Source organism: Triticum urartu, chromosome 4A (genome assembly GCF_056163025.1).
Source record: "Triticum urartu cultivar PI428250 chromosome 4A, HENAU_Tu73, whole genome shotgun sequence".
NCBI classification, from domain to species: Eukaryota; Viridiplantae; Streptophyta; class Magnoliopsida; order Poales; family Poaceae; genus Triticum; species Triticum urartu.
The window spans coordinates 157,958,181-157,974,501 of record NC_141876.1 but is presented as its reverse complement, the minus strand read 5'-3'; the positions used below and the strand labels follow the sequence as shown (position 1 = coordinate 157,974,501).

At 45.1% G+C, this 16,321-nt stretch overlaps 3 protein-coding genes and 1 pseudogene across 3 annotated transcripts; 3 read left to right on the top strand and 1 right to left on the bottom strand.

Annotated features, from left to right (window-relative positions):
• LOC147975230 (uncharacterized) overlaps positions 1-7,952 on the top strand; it is a 56,142-nt pseudogene extending 48,190 nt beyond the window's left edge.
• Positions 7,953-10,306: 2,354 nt separating this feature from the next.
• LOC147975229 (E3 ubiquitin-protein ligase ATL59-like) lies at positions 10,307-10,762 on the top strand. Its single transcript, XM_087520321.1, has one exon. The coding sequence runs from the start codon at positions 10,307-10,309 to the stop codon at positions 10,760-10,762; it is 456 nt and encodes a 151-aa protein (XP_087376447.1).
• A 580-nt stretch (positions 10,763-11,342) lies between these two features.
• LOC147975228 (RING-H2 finger protein ATL79-like) lies at positions 11,343-12,034 on the top strand. The gene has a single exon (XM_087518068.1). The coding sequence runs from the start codon at positions 11,477-11,479 to the stop codon at positions 11,933-11,935; it is 459 nt and encodes a 152-aa protein (XP_087374194.1). The 5' UTR covers positions 11,343-11,476; the 3' UTR covers positions 11,936-12,034.
• A 715-nt stretch (positions 12,035-12,749) lies between these two features.
• VPS2.1 (SNF7 family protein) lies at positions 12,750-15,348 on the bottom strand. The gene is made up of 5 exons (XM_048714438.1): positions 15,058-15,348; positions 14,267-14,397; positions 13,587-13,691; positions 13,173-13,433; positions 12,750-13,067 (listed from the first exon to the last, which is right to left on the bottom strand). Exons 1-5 carry the CDS (start codon positions 15,092-15,094, stop codon positions 12,927-12,929), a joined length of 675 nt encoding a protein of 224 aa, XP_048570395.1. The 5' UTR covers positions 15,095-15,348; the 3' UTR covers positions 12,750-12,926.
• Between the last annotated feature and the right edge of the window lie 973 nt (positions 15,349-16,321).

Sequence of the window (16,321 nt, the reverse complement as noted above, 5' to 3'; positions counted from 1 at the left end):
ATAGCCATCGCACCCACAGCACCCTCAACGTATCAGCATAGGCCTACACGGCGTCACAAGAGAGGTGGTACTCTTCCATATGTGCTTAAGTTATTGATCTCACCCGGGAAATAGATCGTAATTTGTTTACTGTACTTTTCTTGTCCGTACCAAATCGTAGTGGCTAGTTGAAAGCAAACATTGGTTGCGAAGTAGCTTTGTCCAGTTTGCACCTTCAGATACGCCATGGCACGGGCACTATACTCGTAAAGCTTATGGTTTCCCCCTTTATATTCACTACCATCATCGTAGGTGCTTCGTGTCGTGCTAGCACTGCTCCTCAAGACCTCAACCCAAAGCTTACGTGTTGAAATACGAATCTTATATGATGCTCATATCACTAAAACAAAGAATGTTTAATTGGTCACCTAATGTTCCTATATTCGTTTCGAAGAGCATGTGCGCCACCCACTGGTCCAGCTAGTTCCACTTTCCTGATTTTTCTCTTGATGCTAAGGGTTTTCCCCTTTTATCTACTCCCTCCGTTCGGAATTACTTGTCTCGGAAATGGATGTATCTAGAACTAAAATACGTCTAGATACGTCCATTTCTGCGACAAGTAATTCCGAATGGAGGGAGTACTCTACTATGATCTGTGTAGGTGCTTTCTGTCGTACTAGCATTACTCCACCCTTCAAGCTAAACAACACAACACTCATATTCAAAAGCTTAGTTGTTCAAATATGATTGTGATATGATACTCATATTAGTTAACGGACACATTTAATTGGTTAGCTAAAGGTCCCACTTGAGTTTCCAAATGCATGTCGTGACATATAGAGAGACGGCATAATTGCATTTCTTTGTCACTTGTTGACCGTACTTTCTTGTCCATACCAAATCTTAGTTGTTATTTCAAAGCAAACATCAGTTGCTAACTACCCTTTGCGCGGTTTGCAGCTTCAGATCTGCCATCCCACTGCCACGGTCAACACTGTACTCATCATGCTTATGTTTTCCCCATTTTATGATGACAACAATCAGCCTACGTGGTTCGTGTCGTAATAGCACTGCTCCACCCATCGAGCTAAACAAGCTTAGTCGTACAAATTCATATCTGATATTATTGTTGATATTAGTAAAACTGAGAGATGTTTAATTGGTTAGCTAAATGTTCCTACTTTAGTTTCGAAATGCATGTGAGCCACATATGGAGAGACCGGAAAGAATAGTATTTCTCTGTGCGCTCTTGTTCATCATGGGTGGCCAACCGACATTGTATTGAAAGACTTGTAATATCTTCAATCTGCTTGCTCTTCTGCTCTTCTTTAAGATGATACTCTTCTCTTGCGGTCGACTAGTCAGGTCGAGTTGTTCTCCCTTAGTATATTTTGAATCTGTCAGGTCAGGTCGACTTGTTCTTCTTTACTATATGTTGAAGCTATCATCTGCGAAGTGTCATCACTTCTGGAGCTCTCATATTTTGAGTAGTAAGCCACATTATATTAATGCACACAACAAATTACAGCATGCATGGCATCTTTTAAAAGAATTGCAGAGATAGCACAATGGGGTTTACAGGGAGGCAGTATTGGATTAGAATCACTTCTGCATTACAAAGAAAATCTCACATGTTTTTATGTTTTCATGCATGTTAGATATTGAACATTATCAAAATGAATACGAGAATGGGCGCACGAGAGGAATATTACGGAACGATCCACTGGCTAACAAACTTGGCATGGTGGAGGATGGCCTATCTTATTCACCCATCAAGGTGCTTGCTCTAACTTTGCAAAGTTGTATTGGTCGCACATATTTTGCATCTGACCTCTTGCATTACTTCTACTTTGTTACACCATCTGCTTAGTTTAAGCATCATATATGAGTATATGCCATACCTATCCATTTTCTGTACCTATTCCATGTGTCGTCACACTATGTTTTTCCAGTCAAATGTTGTTCTTTCGTAATAGATGTCCAAAACGAAGAGGGTGAGTGCAGATCCTCAAGGAGTACAAACTAGGTATTTGGAAAAGGTAGTGATACCTGTTAAATCCGATAGATCAGCAGCCACAGAAAACATAGTCCCAACTATGCCACACTTTACCCCTACTCCAGTGGCCAAACCCCTATTAGAACTGCTGGGAGCCCAGCGTCAGGTACTGTCTATGATATCAATTCAAAATTTGAACTCCTAAATTTCTGCTTGTGCCTTACCTTCTCTCTTGTATGAAAACTAATTTCAGATGAATCTCCTTGCTCAAAGGATCATACGATCTCAAAACAATAATGGGCTCTGCATTGCTCTTGTCGGTACCTCTCTCCCTTTTGCCTTGTAACGTTGTACTTAATTAATTGCTATTTGATTATGTATCATCAGTCTGCACCTAAGCTTCATTATCCTCTGTTTCTTCCAATATTATTTGATCTATATTTACTCTTTGCAAAATGTAGAATAATGGCAACGCTTATAAAGAATTTTCTTTGGGGAATTTATTGAATTATCCTTCCATCAACATGGAGAAGGGCTTTGTCCAGCCCGTGTTAACATGTAGTGTAAGTTCATCCTTCTCAAGCCTTCAAACTTTGTTCTAGTATAGATTTGGATAGGCATCGTTTCCTCCACTGCTGTTTGCTTTGCTGTTTACATCTGATTGGATGTTTGCAACAACTACCAATTTCAAATTGTAGTTGTAAAAACATGTTCCTTATGCAGAACAGATCCATTTATTTTCTTATATAATTGTGAAACCTGTTACGTGTCTGCTTGTTTCTCTTTCAGACTCGTATCTCTTATGCCAGGCAGAACTTTAGGGAAGATAGTGAGCCAAACCATCTTGAGGACAGCGAGATGACCCCAAGGTCCTGTCTTGATGAAGACAGTTAGTTGAAGCTACTCACCAGCAGGTGTGAGACAACCTCTGTTCAGTCGCTGCCTCAATCAGTTCGACTTCTTCAGTCTCAACTTAAAGAGGAAAGGCTTGCTTTAGCTCAGCTCCAACTTGAAGTCAAAGATGCAATGAAGATGTCAGAGGACTGCCGTGCGCACCATCATGCCTTAAATCTAGTGATGATGCATCTATCGTTGACACAACTGAGGTCTACTCAGCTTCTTCAGCTGTTTGGGGGGGCGACCTGGCCAGGCCTAGTGCCTTCTGAAGTGCTCTCAGTTTTGTATATTCTTTTGTCGGCGCGTTTATTTGCACTGGTGACGAACTTTGATGCCCAGTGGATGTAATATGTGTGATAGCCGTGATAGCCTAGCGTAAGTTGCTTTCTTATTTATTTCCTTGTTGTCTTGTTTATTTGTTTGCTTGTAGTCATTGCAGTTCTTTTTTCACGATTTGCTAGTGGCTGCAATAACCTATTTTTTAAAACTAGGCCACAATAACCATGGGCTAATATTTACTGTAGTGACACTGGGCCTCCTACGGGCCGTAGAAACAGTGGGCCTTCTACAGGCCGTAGAAACAGTGGGCCTTCTACGGGTCGTAGAAACAATGGGCCTTCTATGGGCCGTAGAAACAATGGGCCTTCTACGGGCCGTATCATCAATGGGCCTTATATGAGCAGTATGATCGATTGGCCAAACATGGGCCAATAACAGGCCGCATTATGGCCGTAAACGGGCTAGAGTTGGAATCATCCGTTCATGGGCCGACCATAACGGGCCATCGTTAATAGGCCGTATTTGATGACGCTATGAAAACGGCCCAACGTATTAACGGACCACAAACGGGCCGACTGTAACCACGGGCTGAATTTGGCCCACAAGCAGAAAATGACAGTAACGGGCTGTAAGTAAACGAATGCTGGAAATGAGCCCAAGAATAAATGGGCTCTGAGAAGGCCGAAATATAACATGGGCTGGAAACGGCCCAACAGAATAACGGGCCGTTAATGGGCATAAAGTGATACACTGTTCATTACGGGCCAGTTTCACCACGGGCCGTTAATGGGTGTAAAGTGATACACTGTTCATTACGGGCCAGTTTCACCACGGGCCATTAATAGGTCAAGAGTTACATAGGGCCTCATATGGGCCTAAAGACGTCATGGGCCATACATGAGCCAGAAGTGAAAACGGGCTGGAATCATATTGGGTGGCCCAGATGACGCTATTGGGCCTAATTCGGATAGGCCGTAACGGGCCTTGGGTTAGCAGGTTGTAAATGGGCTATATGCGAACAGGCCGTTAACAGGCTTTACAAGGGCCGGCCTGCCACCTTTTGACCAAGTCAAACGGGCCGGCCTTTTCACAAGAATGGGCCTCTGTTGGGTCGTGCCATGTGTTGACGTATCATAGGCGCCTTCTGTCCAATGAGTGGATGACATCTGTCCCAACGATGAGCCGACACGTGTTTCCTCCAGTCAATGATGATTTTACACGTGGAAAATCCCCATTGGTCGGGGCTGTTAACGGGTTATCGGATCCAAAACCCGACCCGATAGCTTAACGGCGTTCCGTTACGGTGGATGCCACGTGTCGGTCACCCTTGATGAAAGCACTTCTGTGACGCGGGATTTATCGTCATGGAAGTGGACACTTCCGTGATGATAATTTTGGTAATGTCATGGAACACTTCTACGACAGCACAGGTATGACTATCTTGATTCTGTCATAAAATTGTCATGGATGTACATGCATGACAGAAAATGCGACTTACTGTGACAAACACGTATCATCACGGAAGTGTATTTTTTTGTAGTGTACCCTGCCTCCAGTTTTCAGCCCAACAAGAAGAGTTCATAGCAATGTAGAGAATGCAGAGAATGTTGAGGCAGAGACAGAGCATGGAGAAGTTGAGGCAGAAGCAGATCATGGAGAAGATGAGGCAGAGCATGGAGATGATGAAGCAGAGACAAATGTGCCACCTATTCCTATCCAAGTTGTGTATCCTGATTGTGATGAGTAGGAGGATGTCAACCAGTTTGAGTTTGTGAAGAGGGCATCAGTTAATACAGAGGATGGTAATCAAAGACATGAAGAACATGCAGAGCTAGATGGTGATGCAGGTGGAAATCTGAGAATGAGGAGGAGTGCCAGGCAAAACCAGCAGACCTCTACAATTGAAGAAGATGATGGAGCAAGTGATAGTGATGATGAAGATTATGAACCTGATATGCTTGTGGATAGTGACAATGAGATAGGGGATGATGATGATGATTTGTATGCAGATAATGTAGATGAGGATGAACCTGAGCAGAGAGATGAAAAGAAATCAAATGATAAAGCAAAGCAAAAAGGGAAAGAGAAAGTAGTTCCTACCAATCAACAAAAAGGGAAAGAAGCATACCAGTCTGATGAAGACATGTCAGAAAATGATGTTTTGTGGGCTCCTGATTCAGATGATGAAGAGCTCAATTTGAAGTTCAAATCCTTTAGAGAAGATGATCTTCATAAGCCAAAGTTTCATGTTGGGCAAGTGTTTGAGAGTGTAGAGTTGTTGAGGACTGCAATCAAAGAGTACTCATGTCAGAACAGAGTTGATATCAAGTTGCCTGTGAATGACAGGAAGAGATTGAAAGCAAAGTGTGATGAAGACTGCACATGGTACTTGTGGGCATCATATGATAACAGGACTATGGCTTTCATGGTGAAAAGATATGTGAGTGAGCACACATGCAGCAAGAAGTGGAAGATTAGGGCTTTCACAGCTAAATTCCTAGCACATAAGTACCCAGAGATGTTCAGGGCTGATCAGGACATGAACCTTATGGATTTTTCTAGGGTTGTTCAGAAAGAATGGCATATGACACCAGGCAGAATGAAGTTGCAGAGAGCTAGAAGGATGGCAATGAAAATAGTATATGGTGGTGAAGAAGGGCAGTACAAGCTGCTTTGGAATTATGCTAATGAAATCAGGAGAAGCAACCCTGGCTCATCATTTTATGTTTCCCTTGGTGAGAATGCAAGGTTTAGCAAGCTATACATGTGTCTGGATGCTTGCAAGAGAGGATTCCTTTTGGGTTGTAGGCTAGTGATTTTTCTTGATGGCTGCCACATAAAAACAAGGTACAGAGGTCAACTACTAGCAGTTGTTGGTGTGGATCCAAATAATTGCATCTTTCCAATAGCAATTGCTGTTGTTCAAGTTGAGGACACCCCTAACTGGGTGTGGTTCCTTGACACACTGAAAAGCGATCTTGGCATCATCAACACTGAACCCTGGACTATCATGTCAGATAAGCAAAAGGTAACACTTGGTAATGTTGATCTTCATCTTGTACTTGTTTCATGCACTTGTCACTGTTGGTAGCTATAGTTAAAGCCTTTCATTCATACAATGTGTAGGGTCTCATTACTGCAGTTGAACAACTATTCCCTCAGTCAGAACATAGATTTTGTGTGAGGCACATGTGGCAGAACTTCCAGCAGCATTTCAAAGGGGATATTTTGAAGAACCAACTATGGAAGATAGCAAGGAGAAACACAGTTCAGTTATATGAGAAGGGGATGGAGGAAATGAAGCTACTAAATGCAGATGCTCACAAGTGGCTTCATGAGCTGGAACCCAACACTTGGGTGAAAGCTTTTCAAAAAGATTTGCCAAAATGTGATATATTACTAAACAACATATGTGAAGTTTTTAACAGGTTAGCATGATCATTTTTTGATGCTTAGGTTATTTGCTAACATCTTACCAAATATTTACTAACATGTTAGGTTATTTACTGAACAACAAATGTGACATTTGAGGTATATTTGGAGGCTAGGGAGCTGCCAATACTGACCATGGTTGACAGAATATGTAGGCAACTTATGACCAGACATTATAACAAGCAGATTGAATCAGACAAGTGGCCAGGAAATATATGCCCTAAAATCAGGAAACAAGTTGAGAAAGTAAGTGAGTTTGCAAACACATGCTATCTGGATTGTTCGGGTGATGGTATTTTCTAGTAGGTGACAGAGGGACAGATTACATAGTTGACTTGCATAAGAGAAAATGCACTTGTAGAAGAATTCAGAAATCAGGGGTGCCATGTTCTCATGTGGTAGCCTGCTATAGGAATGAAAGAATTGATCCTCTTGAACTGGTAGACCCTTGCTACTCCAAGAAAATGTTCAAGAAGGCATATGAAAGCATTATCTACCCTTGCAAAGATAGGAGAGAGTGGGAGGACATGTGTGGGCCCCCAATACTGCCACCATTGTACCAGAGGCATGTAGGAAGGCCATCCACTACAAGAAGACAAGCACCTGGAGAGGTTGACCATAGAAGGGGAGGGAAAAAATCACAAGGCATGGTGTAATCATGCATTGTTCATATTGTGGTGAGCCAGACCACAACAAGTCTGGATGCAAATACTTGAAGGCAAGAATTCCACCACCAAGTGGAAATAGTAGAGGCAATGGTGAACCCAATGGGACACCCACAGCTCCAGATGAAGGCAATGGTGCACCCACTGTGCCACCCACAGCTCAACATCAAGATGATCCAGTGTTAAATCAGGTAATAAAGAGTTGCAGCTCCTGACAACCAAATGCATTATATTCATGATTGCAATACAGCTAACACAAAGTGTTTATGTCCTATCTAATTGCAGGGAGTTGAAGAGCCAACTGCTGTGTTAGAAGATCTTATGGTGGATAACATGGTTGCCCAGGTATAAATACTACATAATTACTGTTATTTTCTTACTATTTTTCTAGTATCATATATTTGAGAGAGGCCATTACCTTATCACATATTGTGCAGATGCCAACACCAAGGGTTGTTCAACAGAGGCGATTACCTTATTCTGGGTTTCTAACTGCTGCCCAAGTGATGCTCAACCAGACTAATGCTAGTCAAGGTAGTCAAGCTAGCTCAAGCACCATTAGGCCAGGTGAGTTGGCACAAAAGCTGGAGGCAATGAAAAATCAGAAAGATAGGGAGTTGAAGGAGAGGAAGAAAGCCATCCTTGCTTCTAGGAGGGAAGAAGAATTGAAAAAAAGCTCAAGACATAGCAAGGAAGAAGCATGAGGTAGCACAGAAGAAAGCAGAACTGGCTGAGAGAAGAAGATTGGCTGCACTGGAGAGGAGTGCCAAAAGAAAAGAAGAAGCAGAGATAAACAAGAAAGCTCAAGCTGAGACCAGACAAATTATTGCAGAAACAATGAAGACTATAGCTGCAGAGAAAAAGGCAAAGTAAGAGGCTGAGAGAAAAGCTGCTGCAGAGAAGAAGGAGGCACAAAAGAAAGCAGACAGGGAAGCAGCTGCTGCATAGAAAGAAGAAGAGAAGAGAAAGGCTGCTGCACAGAGAGAAGAAGAGAAGAAACAAGCTGCTGCTATGAAAGAAGAAGAGAAGAAACAAGCTGCTGCTAGGAAAGAAGAAGAGAAGAAGTTGGCTGCTGCTAAGAAAGAAGAGGAGAAGAAGCTTGTTGCTGCTGAGAAACAGCTGGAGAAGAGGCCTGCTCCAAAAAGAAACCCAAGCTGGCTAGCCAATGAAGTTGATTATCCAAACAAATTAGCAAGATTGTCAATGTTTGATATCTTTAGGTAGTTTTCAAAGATATGCCTGTTTATGATCATGTAGGAGGTGTTCAAATGAGCATTTATGGAACTTGTGTACTCATTTTGGTGGATGATGATGTTAACTACTCTTCTTGACTGATGATGTGTACCCATTTTGGTGGATGATCATGTTTGTTGTTCTTCTCATGCCAAATTTACTACAATTTAACCATTCTTGTATTATGTTGATCACCAATTGGCACTTCACATTCAAACACATGCTACTGCTTATTGGACAAAGAAAATGTTGATGATCACCAATTGGCACTTCACATCAACAATCATGTACATTATCACTTAACTTAAATTGCCACAAAGAAACTGGACTGATCAATTGACAATATCATGCAATGATCATGAATAGAACATCACAAAGTATTGCATCAGGGTTCACCACCACTTAACTTTCCATTGCATCATGTTGAAACAAAAGAGTTGAAGCACCAACATTGCATCAGGGTTCACCAGGATTCACCACAACCATTACAAGACAGGACACAAAATAACTAGCACCAGGGTTCAACACCACCATTACAAGACACAAATTAACTAGCACCAGGGTTCAACACCACCATTACAAGACTCCAGCATAGACCTAGCAACACCAGAACCTAGCAACACCAGAACATCATCATCTTCACTTCTTCAGCATGATCACCACCATTCCTGCAAGACCCAGCACCACCACAACACCAACCAGCATCTTCATGAGCATCACCAGCTCTCTCCCAAGCATCATCAGTGCAGAAGCTTGTTGCCTGGTCATCAGATTGGCACTGTCATTCTTTTTCAAAACCTTCTTCACATTGCTGACATATCCATTCATATAGAACAGTTCTTGTGCTTTCAGAAGTTCCTCCCTGCGTTCCCCCGCCGCACCAATAGCATCCACTGCCGCATCGCCAGTGAGATACTACTTCTCAACTAGGTGCTCAACATACTCCAACTCCCACCTCCAGAAATCACAAGTGACCTATCCAAACCAGAGACGAATTGGATGAATAAGTCTTCAATCTTTGGATCCAGAACTAAGCCAAATCACATCAACAATGTAAATCGAACAGTATAACTTACCCCATGCTTCTGGCACTTATAAAACACCCATCTGTCGTGCTTCTCTGTGGTGGAGATGTACATGCGCACCTTCTCCTTGCAGGTCGGGCAGCGGGCCAGCGGCAGCGAACAACAGAGGAGGAGGAGCTGGCGGCAGACATGACCACCAGAGGGCAAGGAACTGCCCTCCTCGACGGCGGCGGCGAGGTGTGGCGAAGCAGAGCGACGAGACGGCGGCGCAGCAGAGCGACGGGGGGGAGGCAGAACGACGGGAGGGATTTGACGGGGACGAGCTGCGGGTTAGGGATTTGAGGATGGGGCATTTGGCTCTTTTACAAAAAAAAACCCCATGCAAATTTGACCGAATCCAAATGAACTACATGGCGGTTAATAGTTGATCAAACCCACCACCTACCCACCGTGTACGTGCTACAGTGACCGTATTTTCATGTCACATCGTATTAAGTGACCGTATCGAGCGTATTCCTAAGTTCAGTGACCGTATTGTGCTTCGGTCGCAACTATAGTGACCATGAGTGTGTTTATCTCAAAGAACAAATACGGAGAGTGCTATGGCATCTGTTGGAGTTGGATTGGAGTTGGAGCACGAAGTACGCACTACTTGTCCATCGGCAACGCGCAGTTGATGGATCCATTTGTTCTTGTAATTACCGCCGCACCACCCTTAAGTAGTAACCGTACCACACATAATTATAGGTTTGCTTGTTAATCTCGTAGCATAGCATAGCATAGCCGTGTCGACTTATTCCATGGCCACGCCTAGCAGCGACCACACGTACGGCCAGCAGCAACCCAACTCCGACGACGGCTGGTTGGAGCGACGCACGATGGCGTCCATCATCCTCGTGGGATTCCTGCTCATCGTGGTGCTAGCCAAGGCGATCCACAGGTTGTGCTCGCACCTGCAGGTGCAGGAGAGGCCGGAAGGGATCCGTGGTCCGGCCCCGAGCAACGCCGGTGCTGATCCTGCTCAGGTGCTGAAGAAGGTGCATGCGGCCGGGCCGGTGGTGTGCGTGTACCGGAGGAGCGACGGGTGGCAGGAGGCCATGTGCCCGGTGTGCCTGTCGGACTTCGCGGACGGCGAGGCCGTGAGCGTGCTGCCGGCGTGCATGCACTACTTCCACGCCGCGTGCGTCGGCGAGTGGATGCGCGCGCGCGCCACCTGCCCGCTCTGCCGCTCCGAGCCGGAATCCGGTGTCATCTGAGTGACACCACGTACATGAATGCAGTTCCCCCTGAACCACCTGGACCGCGTCACACGAACGACACGCCCGGCGCGCGGTGAGCGCAGGTCGCCGTGCACGCATTGCGCGATTGCTGTCTTTTCTCCCCCTGTAATCTGTTCCTCCCGTGTAATGTAATTGTATATATACACCAGTAACAACACAGCACCATGAATATGTGACCATCGTAACATGTGCCTCGAGTTCATTCTCTAGTTTAGTAACTGGTGCCTGAGAAACGTCGTGACGTGCAGGCTTCATTTTATTTTTCCGACGTTGAAATTACCAAAGAACAAGGCGACTCAACAAGAGCAATTCCGACGACGCGAGCTATATATGAACGTCGTGCGTGCAAGTCTGCTTGTGCTACTACTATATGTTACTACACCAGAGCAGAATATCCATCACATGAGATGAGATCAATATAAATGCTTTGCGTATGTAACTAGCCTTCTCATCGTAGCTAGTTTTTGACTGGCCGGATCCGACAAACTAAGAAACGGAGAGCGTTACATCACTCGATCTCGACGGATGGTGCCGATTATAACAAGTCGCCAGCCTCGTAGCCATCGTTACTCTTCCATTAAGTACCGCGTACGTGTTAATCACCGCACGCCACATGATCGATCGGCTTAGGCTATTTAGTCTCGCAAATTAACCAAAGCAGCCAGCGGCCTTCTCGTCGGTCGTCGATCGATGTCCTCCAACGCCTACTCCGGCCCCGGTGATGACGGCGCGACGCCCTACACGGCCGGGGTCGCCGTCGTCGTCAGCGTGCTCTTCGTCCTCGCGCTCGTCAGGCTGGCCCGCTACATCCTAGGCCCGCCCAGTGACAGTGAGGCGCAGCAGCAGCCAGCCCAGGGCCGCGGTGACGGCGAGCCTCTGGCGGAGGTGGCCGTGGAGGTGCGGTCGGTGGAGGCGGTGGTGTGCGCGTACCGGAGGGGAGACGGGTGGCGGGAGGCCACGTGCCCCGTGTGCCTGTCCGATTTCGCCGACGGCGAGACCGTCAGGGTGCTGCCGGCATGCATGCACTACTTCCATGCAGCTTGCGTCGGCGAGTGGCTGCGCCGCAACACCACCTGCCCGGTCTGCCGCACCGCACCACCGCCGCCATCACCAGCAAGGTCTCCGGTCAAGGCCACCTCCACGGAGTGACGGCAGTCGTTGTGTGTTTGCTTCGAGTGCAAGTAGAGAAACCAGTTTGAAAATTGTCTGTTTAATGAGGATTTATGAATTCTTACTTGTGATACACCATGATGCCGAGTAACGCTACATTCACAGATCATTACAAGGATTTTACAGGGTCGTTATGACTTGGCAGATGGTGATTGGTTCAAGAGGGAGGGAGGAGCCCCACCCACCTAAAAATTAGAGGGGGCGGAGAGAATTAGAGGAAGGAGCCCATGAACTCCGGTCCGTGGGATTAGCGATTTCGCCCTGATTGCCATTTATCGCTCGCCTCATTAGAACTCATGGCCAACAAAATAAGGAAGATGAGTAATACTCCCTCTCTAAAGAAATATAAAAGCGTTTAGGGGATAACGATTTGTGGCTCTCGGGTGCCACACACTGACACACCCTATATGAATATAGCACTAGAAAACGTATTAAGAATATTTTTTTTGAGATTTTGGGATATAAAACGCGGGTGCCTGTTGTACACACGGGTTCAGTTTCGTGAGGAATGGGTGACCGTGATAATGCCAGTAAAAAAGACAAAAAATTTGTATGTGTAGAAAAAAAAACTAAATGTAACGTATGTCGGGATGTAATTCCTACGTCACTCAGATTTCATATTCCAAAATTCCAGATTTTTTTGAAATTTCCTGATATTTTTTTAAAATGCTATTTTCATATAGGGGTGTGTTGCACCCGAGAGCTGCAATGCATTTTCCACCGTTTAGGTCACTACTTTCCTGGTATTTCATCTCAATGTTCAGAATCATGACGAGATAGAGGCAAATGGAGCTAGAAAGACCAAGCCTAGTATGTGATTTATTGAAAATATGATGATATGTCTATATACAGATGGTCAATGCCAAACACACTGCAAATGATACGTCAATAGATTTGCCGGAGTGGCATTTATGGTACAAAACTACAGACAGAGAATTGCGGGCGTGGACAATCCGTCAGAGTCCAGTGCTCACATCTTCCTCAGGTTATCAAGCCGTGCCTGCAAGTCATCATCTATTCCACCGTCCATCCCGCCCGCAGCTTCAGCTTGAACAGGCGCTTTTCCCGCTGCAACCGGCATGGCGACTGCAGTAGCCGGGGCCTTGACAAGCTGGGTTCGGAGCAAAATATCAATGTCACTCGTATCCCACTGTCTCATCCTTGTGTTTCAATCTCTATGATAGAATCAACACGAAAATACAGGGATAAATCTTACCTCAGAGTTGATGTCGATGCCGATTTCATCGAGGACCTGGCTAACTAGCTCTTCTGTTTCTTCCTCCTCCTCATCACCCTCCAAGGCATCGTCGATGGCATCACCCATAACCTCGCTGACCATTTCCATCTTCTCATTTTGCATCTCAAAGTCCCGCATTATCTTCTGGAGTGCTGGTAGATTCATCTGCCTGTTCATCTGTGACATGGCTTTTGTGACGCCCTTCATGGCTTCTCCCATTGCTTGTGTTGATTTCAGGGTCTATAAAAATTTAGCACGCGAACGTCAGCAATGAGAAAAACAGAGTTTCCACAATATAATGAAGCCTACTGTCGCTTGACCTCATCACATTGTAGAATGTGCACATATCTAAATGTATGAAATATACAGCGTCTGCTTGGATTACAACGCTACCTGAATACGAAGAGATACACCTTGCAACTGGGACTTCAGGGCATAAAATTTCGTGATCTGATGCCTTGTGCGAATAAGGTCCTTGGCCATAACTTTTACAGCTCCCTGAGAACAATGTCCATCAAATCAAAACACGTTCTGTTAACTTGCAAAGCCTATTGCCTAAAATATGAACAATTTAACACAGAAAAAAACTTAAGTGGCAGACACACATCCTATGACCTACAAATTTAAGATTCCCATCACAAAATTGGCTTATCCTATTCAGGAGACATCAACGTAAAACTTTGTGTCTGAAATAGATAAATCAACATGACTGAATTAATGCTGTGTGCATGAAGACACGATTTCCTATTGTATCATGGAACAATCAAGCCTGAGGATAATGGCACACCATATTTCAATTAACTTACCAACAAAGAATGAATTACAGTGACAGCTTAAAACTATGGCAGTAGCAGGGAAGCGTGTTCGTATGATGTTCAATGCTTGCAAGATTGTGCTAAGATAAAAAAGAATAATTGTATCATCTAGGTTCCCTGCAATGCCACTTTGCTGAGTAGTTGGTATTTCTTATGCTACCACAGATGCAGATTGCAAGTTAATCTTCATAGTTTTATGGAGGTCGGTTATAAATGAGCAATAGAACACGAGAGATTTTGCAGTTTCAGTGTACATACCATCTGTCCTTGCTTGGCCACCTTCTTGATCTCAGCGATGAGCTTCTTCTCCTGAGTCTGCAGGCCCTGCCTCTCCCTCTCGATCTCCCTGATGGACTTATCTAGCATACGTTTGTTCTCCCGCAGCAGCTCTGCCATCAACGAAACAAAAGAACAATGTCAGCTCTTTCTGGCATAAAACCCAGGGGAGCTAACCTCCAACGTTGTCTTGTGTCCCCCATATTCCGAAGTCTTGGGGAAATCAACACCAAAGTAAATAGGTAGCAGTAGCATTACAATTTAGAGGGGCCCAGTTTCTTAAGTTATTTGGTTTCTTCAGCAAATCAAGTAGAGAATTTACAGGAACAAGTAGAATCAAGTAACTCCAAACCAATATTCATGTCCCTTGCATTGCTTGCTTGTTAACGGCGTCCCATTGGACAGTAACAGGTGAAAACTGAACACAAACCTAGACAAGATTATAACAGCTAAAGAGGAGAAGAAGATTCCCCCACAGGTTAGGTTTCTCTTGCATCCTGGTAGCGCAGTACTCAACCAAGTCAATAAAGATACTAGTACTACAATTTGCACATGAGGTTCCCGCCAGAGCTAGGGTTTGGTGGAAGCACCCGAGCGAGATTAACGCCATAGCAAACTTCTATTTTGGATGAGGCACAGGCGGGCCGATTGCTTGTCCACAACAAGGTAAAAGGGCGTGGAATTTGCTGGTCCCTCCGGATTGGTAGCACAGGAAAACAAGTAGGATCACGAAATCCAGGAGGAGGAGGAGGGGGAGGGGGAGAGATACGAACCAGCTGGGGTCTTCCGCTTGCCGAAGAGGAAGCTCATGGCGGCGGGCGGAGGTCGGATCCGGCCGGCCGGCTGCTTGGATTGGGCTGGACTGTGAGTCCCACGGATCGATCTGGATGTTCCCCTCCCTCTTCTTGCGCGTCGGATGGTGGAGGATTAGATACGGCGGAGAGGAGATGAGTGTTGAGCTGTTGACGCGGATTGGTTTTGGTGGGTTAGTTGATTCGTCAGCAAGGCATCCCGATATTGGGTTGGGTTCGTTGCTGATACCGTGTCCACGCGGTTTGAGATTGGAAGCTTCCCTGCTTTATTCTTTCCTCTAGTCAGCTAGACAGGTTACCGCTGAGATTACTGTAAAAAATAATTACTCCACTGCTTGGGTGATTCCCCCGTCAATGTTCCTTCAATGTCTTCCATCCCAAACCCTAAAAGCAACTCCAACGCGCCGACTCAAACGGACGGCGCTTTTGTTCGTTTTTTGTCCGTTTGGGTCGGCCGCCCGCCCGACGTCCGCTTGGTTTGAGATTTGGGTCCACAATGTACTCAACGCGCCGATCCATATGTGCCGGCGTGGCCGGCTGGCCGCCCTTTTTATCATATAGCATAAAATTTACATTGTTTCACACATAATTTTTGCATTATTTCAAAAGCAAACATATAGTCCACAACCAAATAAATAGCATAGTTTCCACACAAAAAAATAGCATAGTTTTACAAGCCGAATAAAAGTAAAAATGTCTCACATAGTTTTGCAAGCCGAATTGGTTGCCAACGTGAGCCCACATATGCTCAACTAAATCATTTTGCACTTGCATGTGAGTTTCCCAATCACGCATGTCATGATGAAATTGGATGAACTGTTCAAACGTTGCTGCTCCTCCATGCTCAGGCACAACATTCTCACCCTGAAACTAAAACCCTTGATCGTATAGACGTTCCGGACACTCATCTTCTACGATCATATTATGCATGATCACACAAGCAATCATCACCTCCCATAGTCCCACGAATTTGTTGTGTCAAAGTAGTCCTTCCAAAGAAGGAAATGCTCGCTCTCTCGATTGCGATTCAACACCGGAAGGTGGCCCAGAATGGAGCCACGAAACGTCGGGCGCTGGCTAATGAGGTGGTGATGGACCAACACGGCAGCTAAAATCTCCTCCTCGTCATCGGACGACGAATCGTTAGAGTCACAAAGAAAATTGTGAAAAAAGAACTCGTCGGCGGAGTCCATTTTGTACCTTGGCAAACTGTCGAACAGCTTGC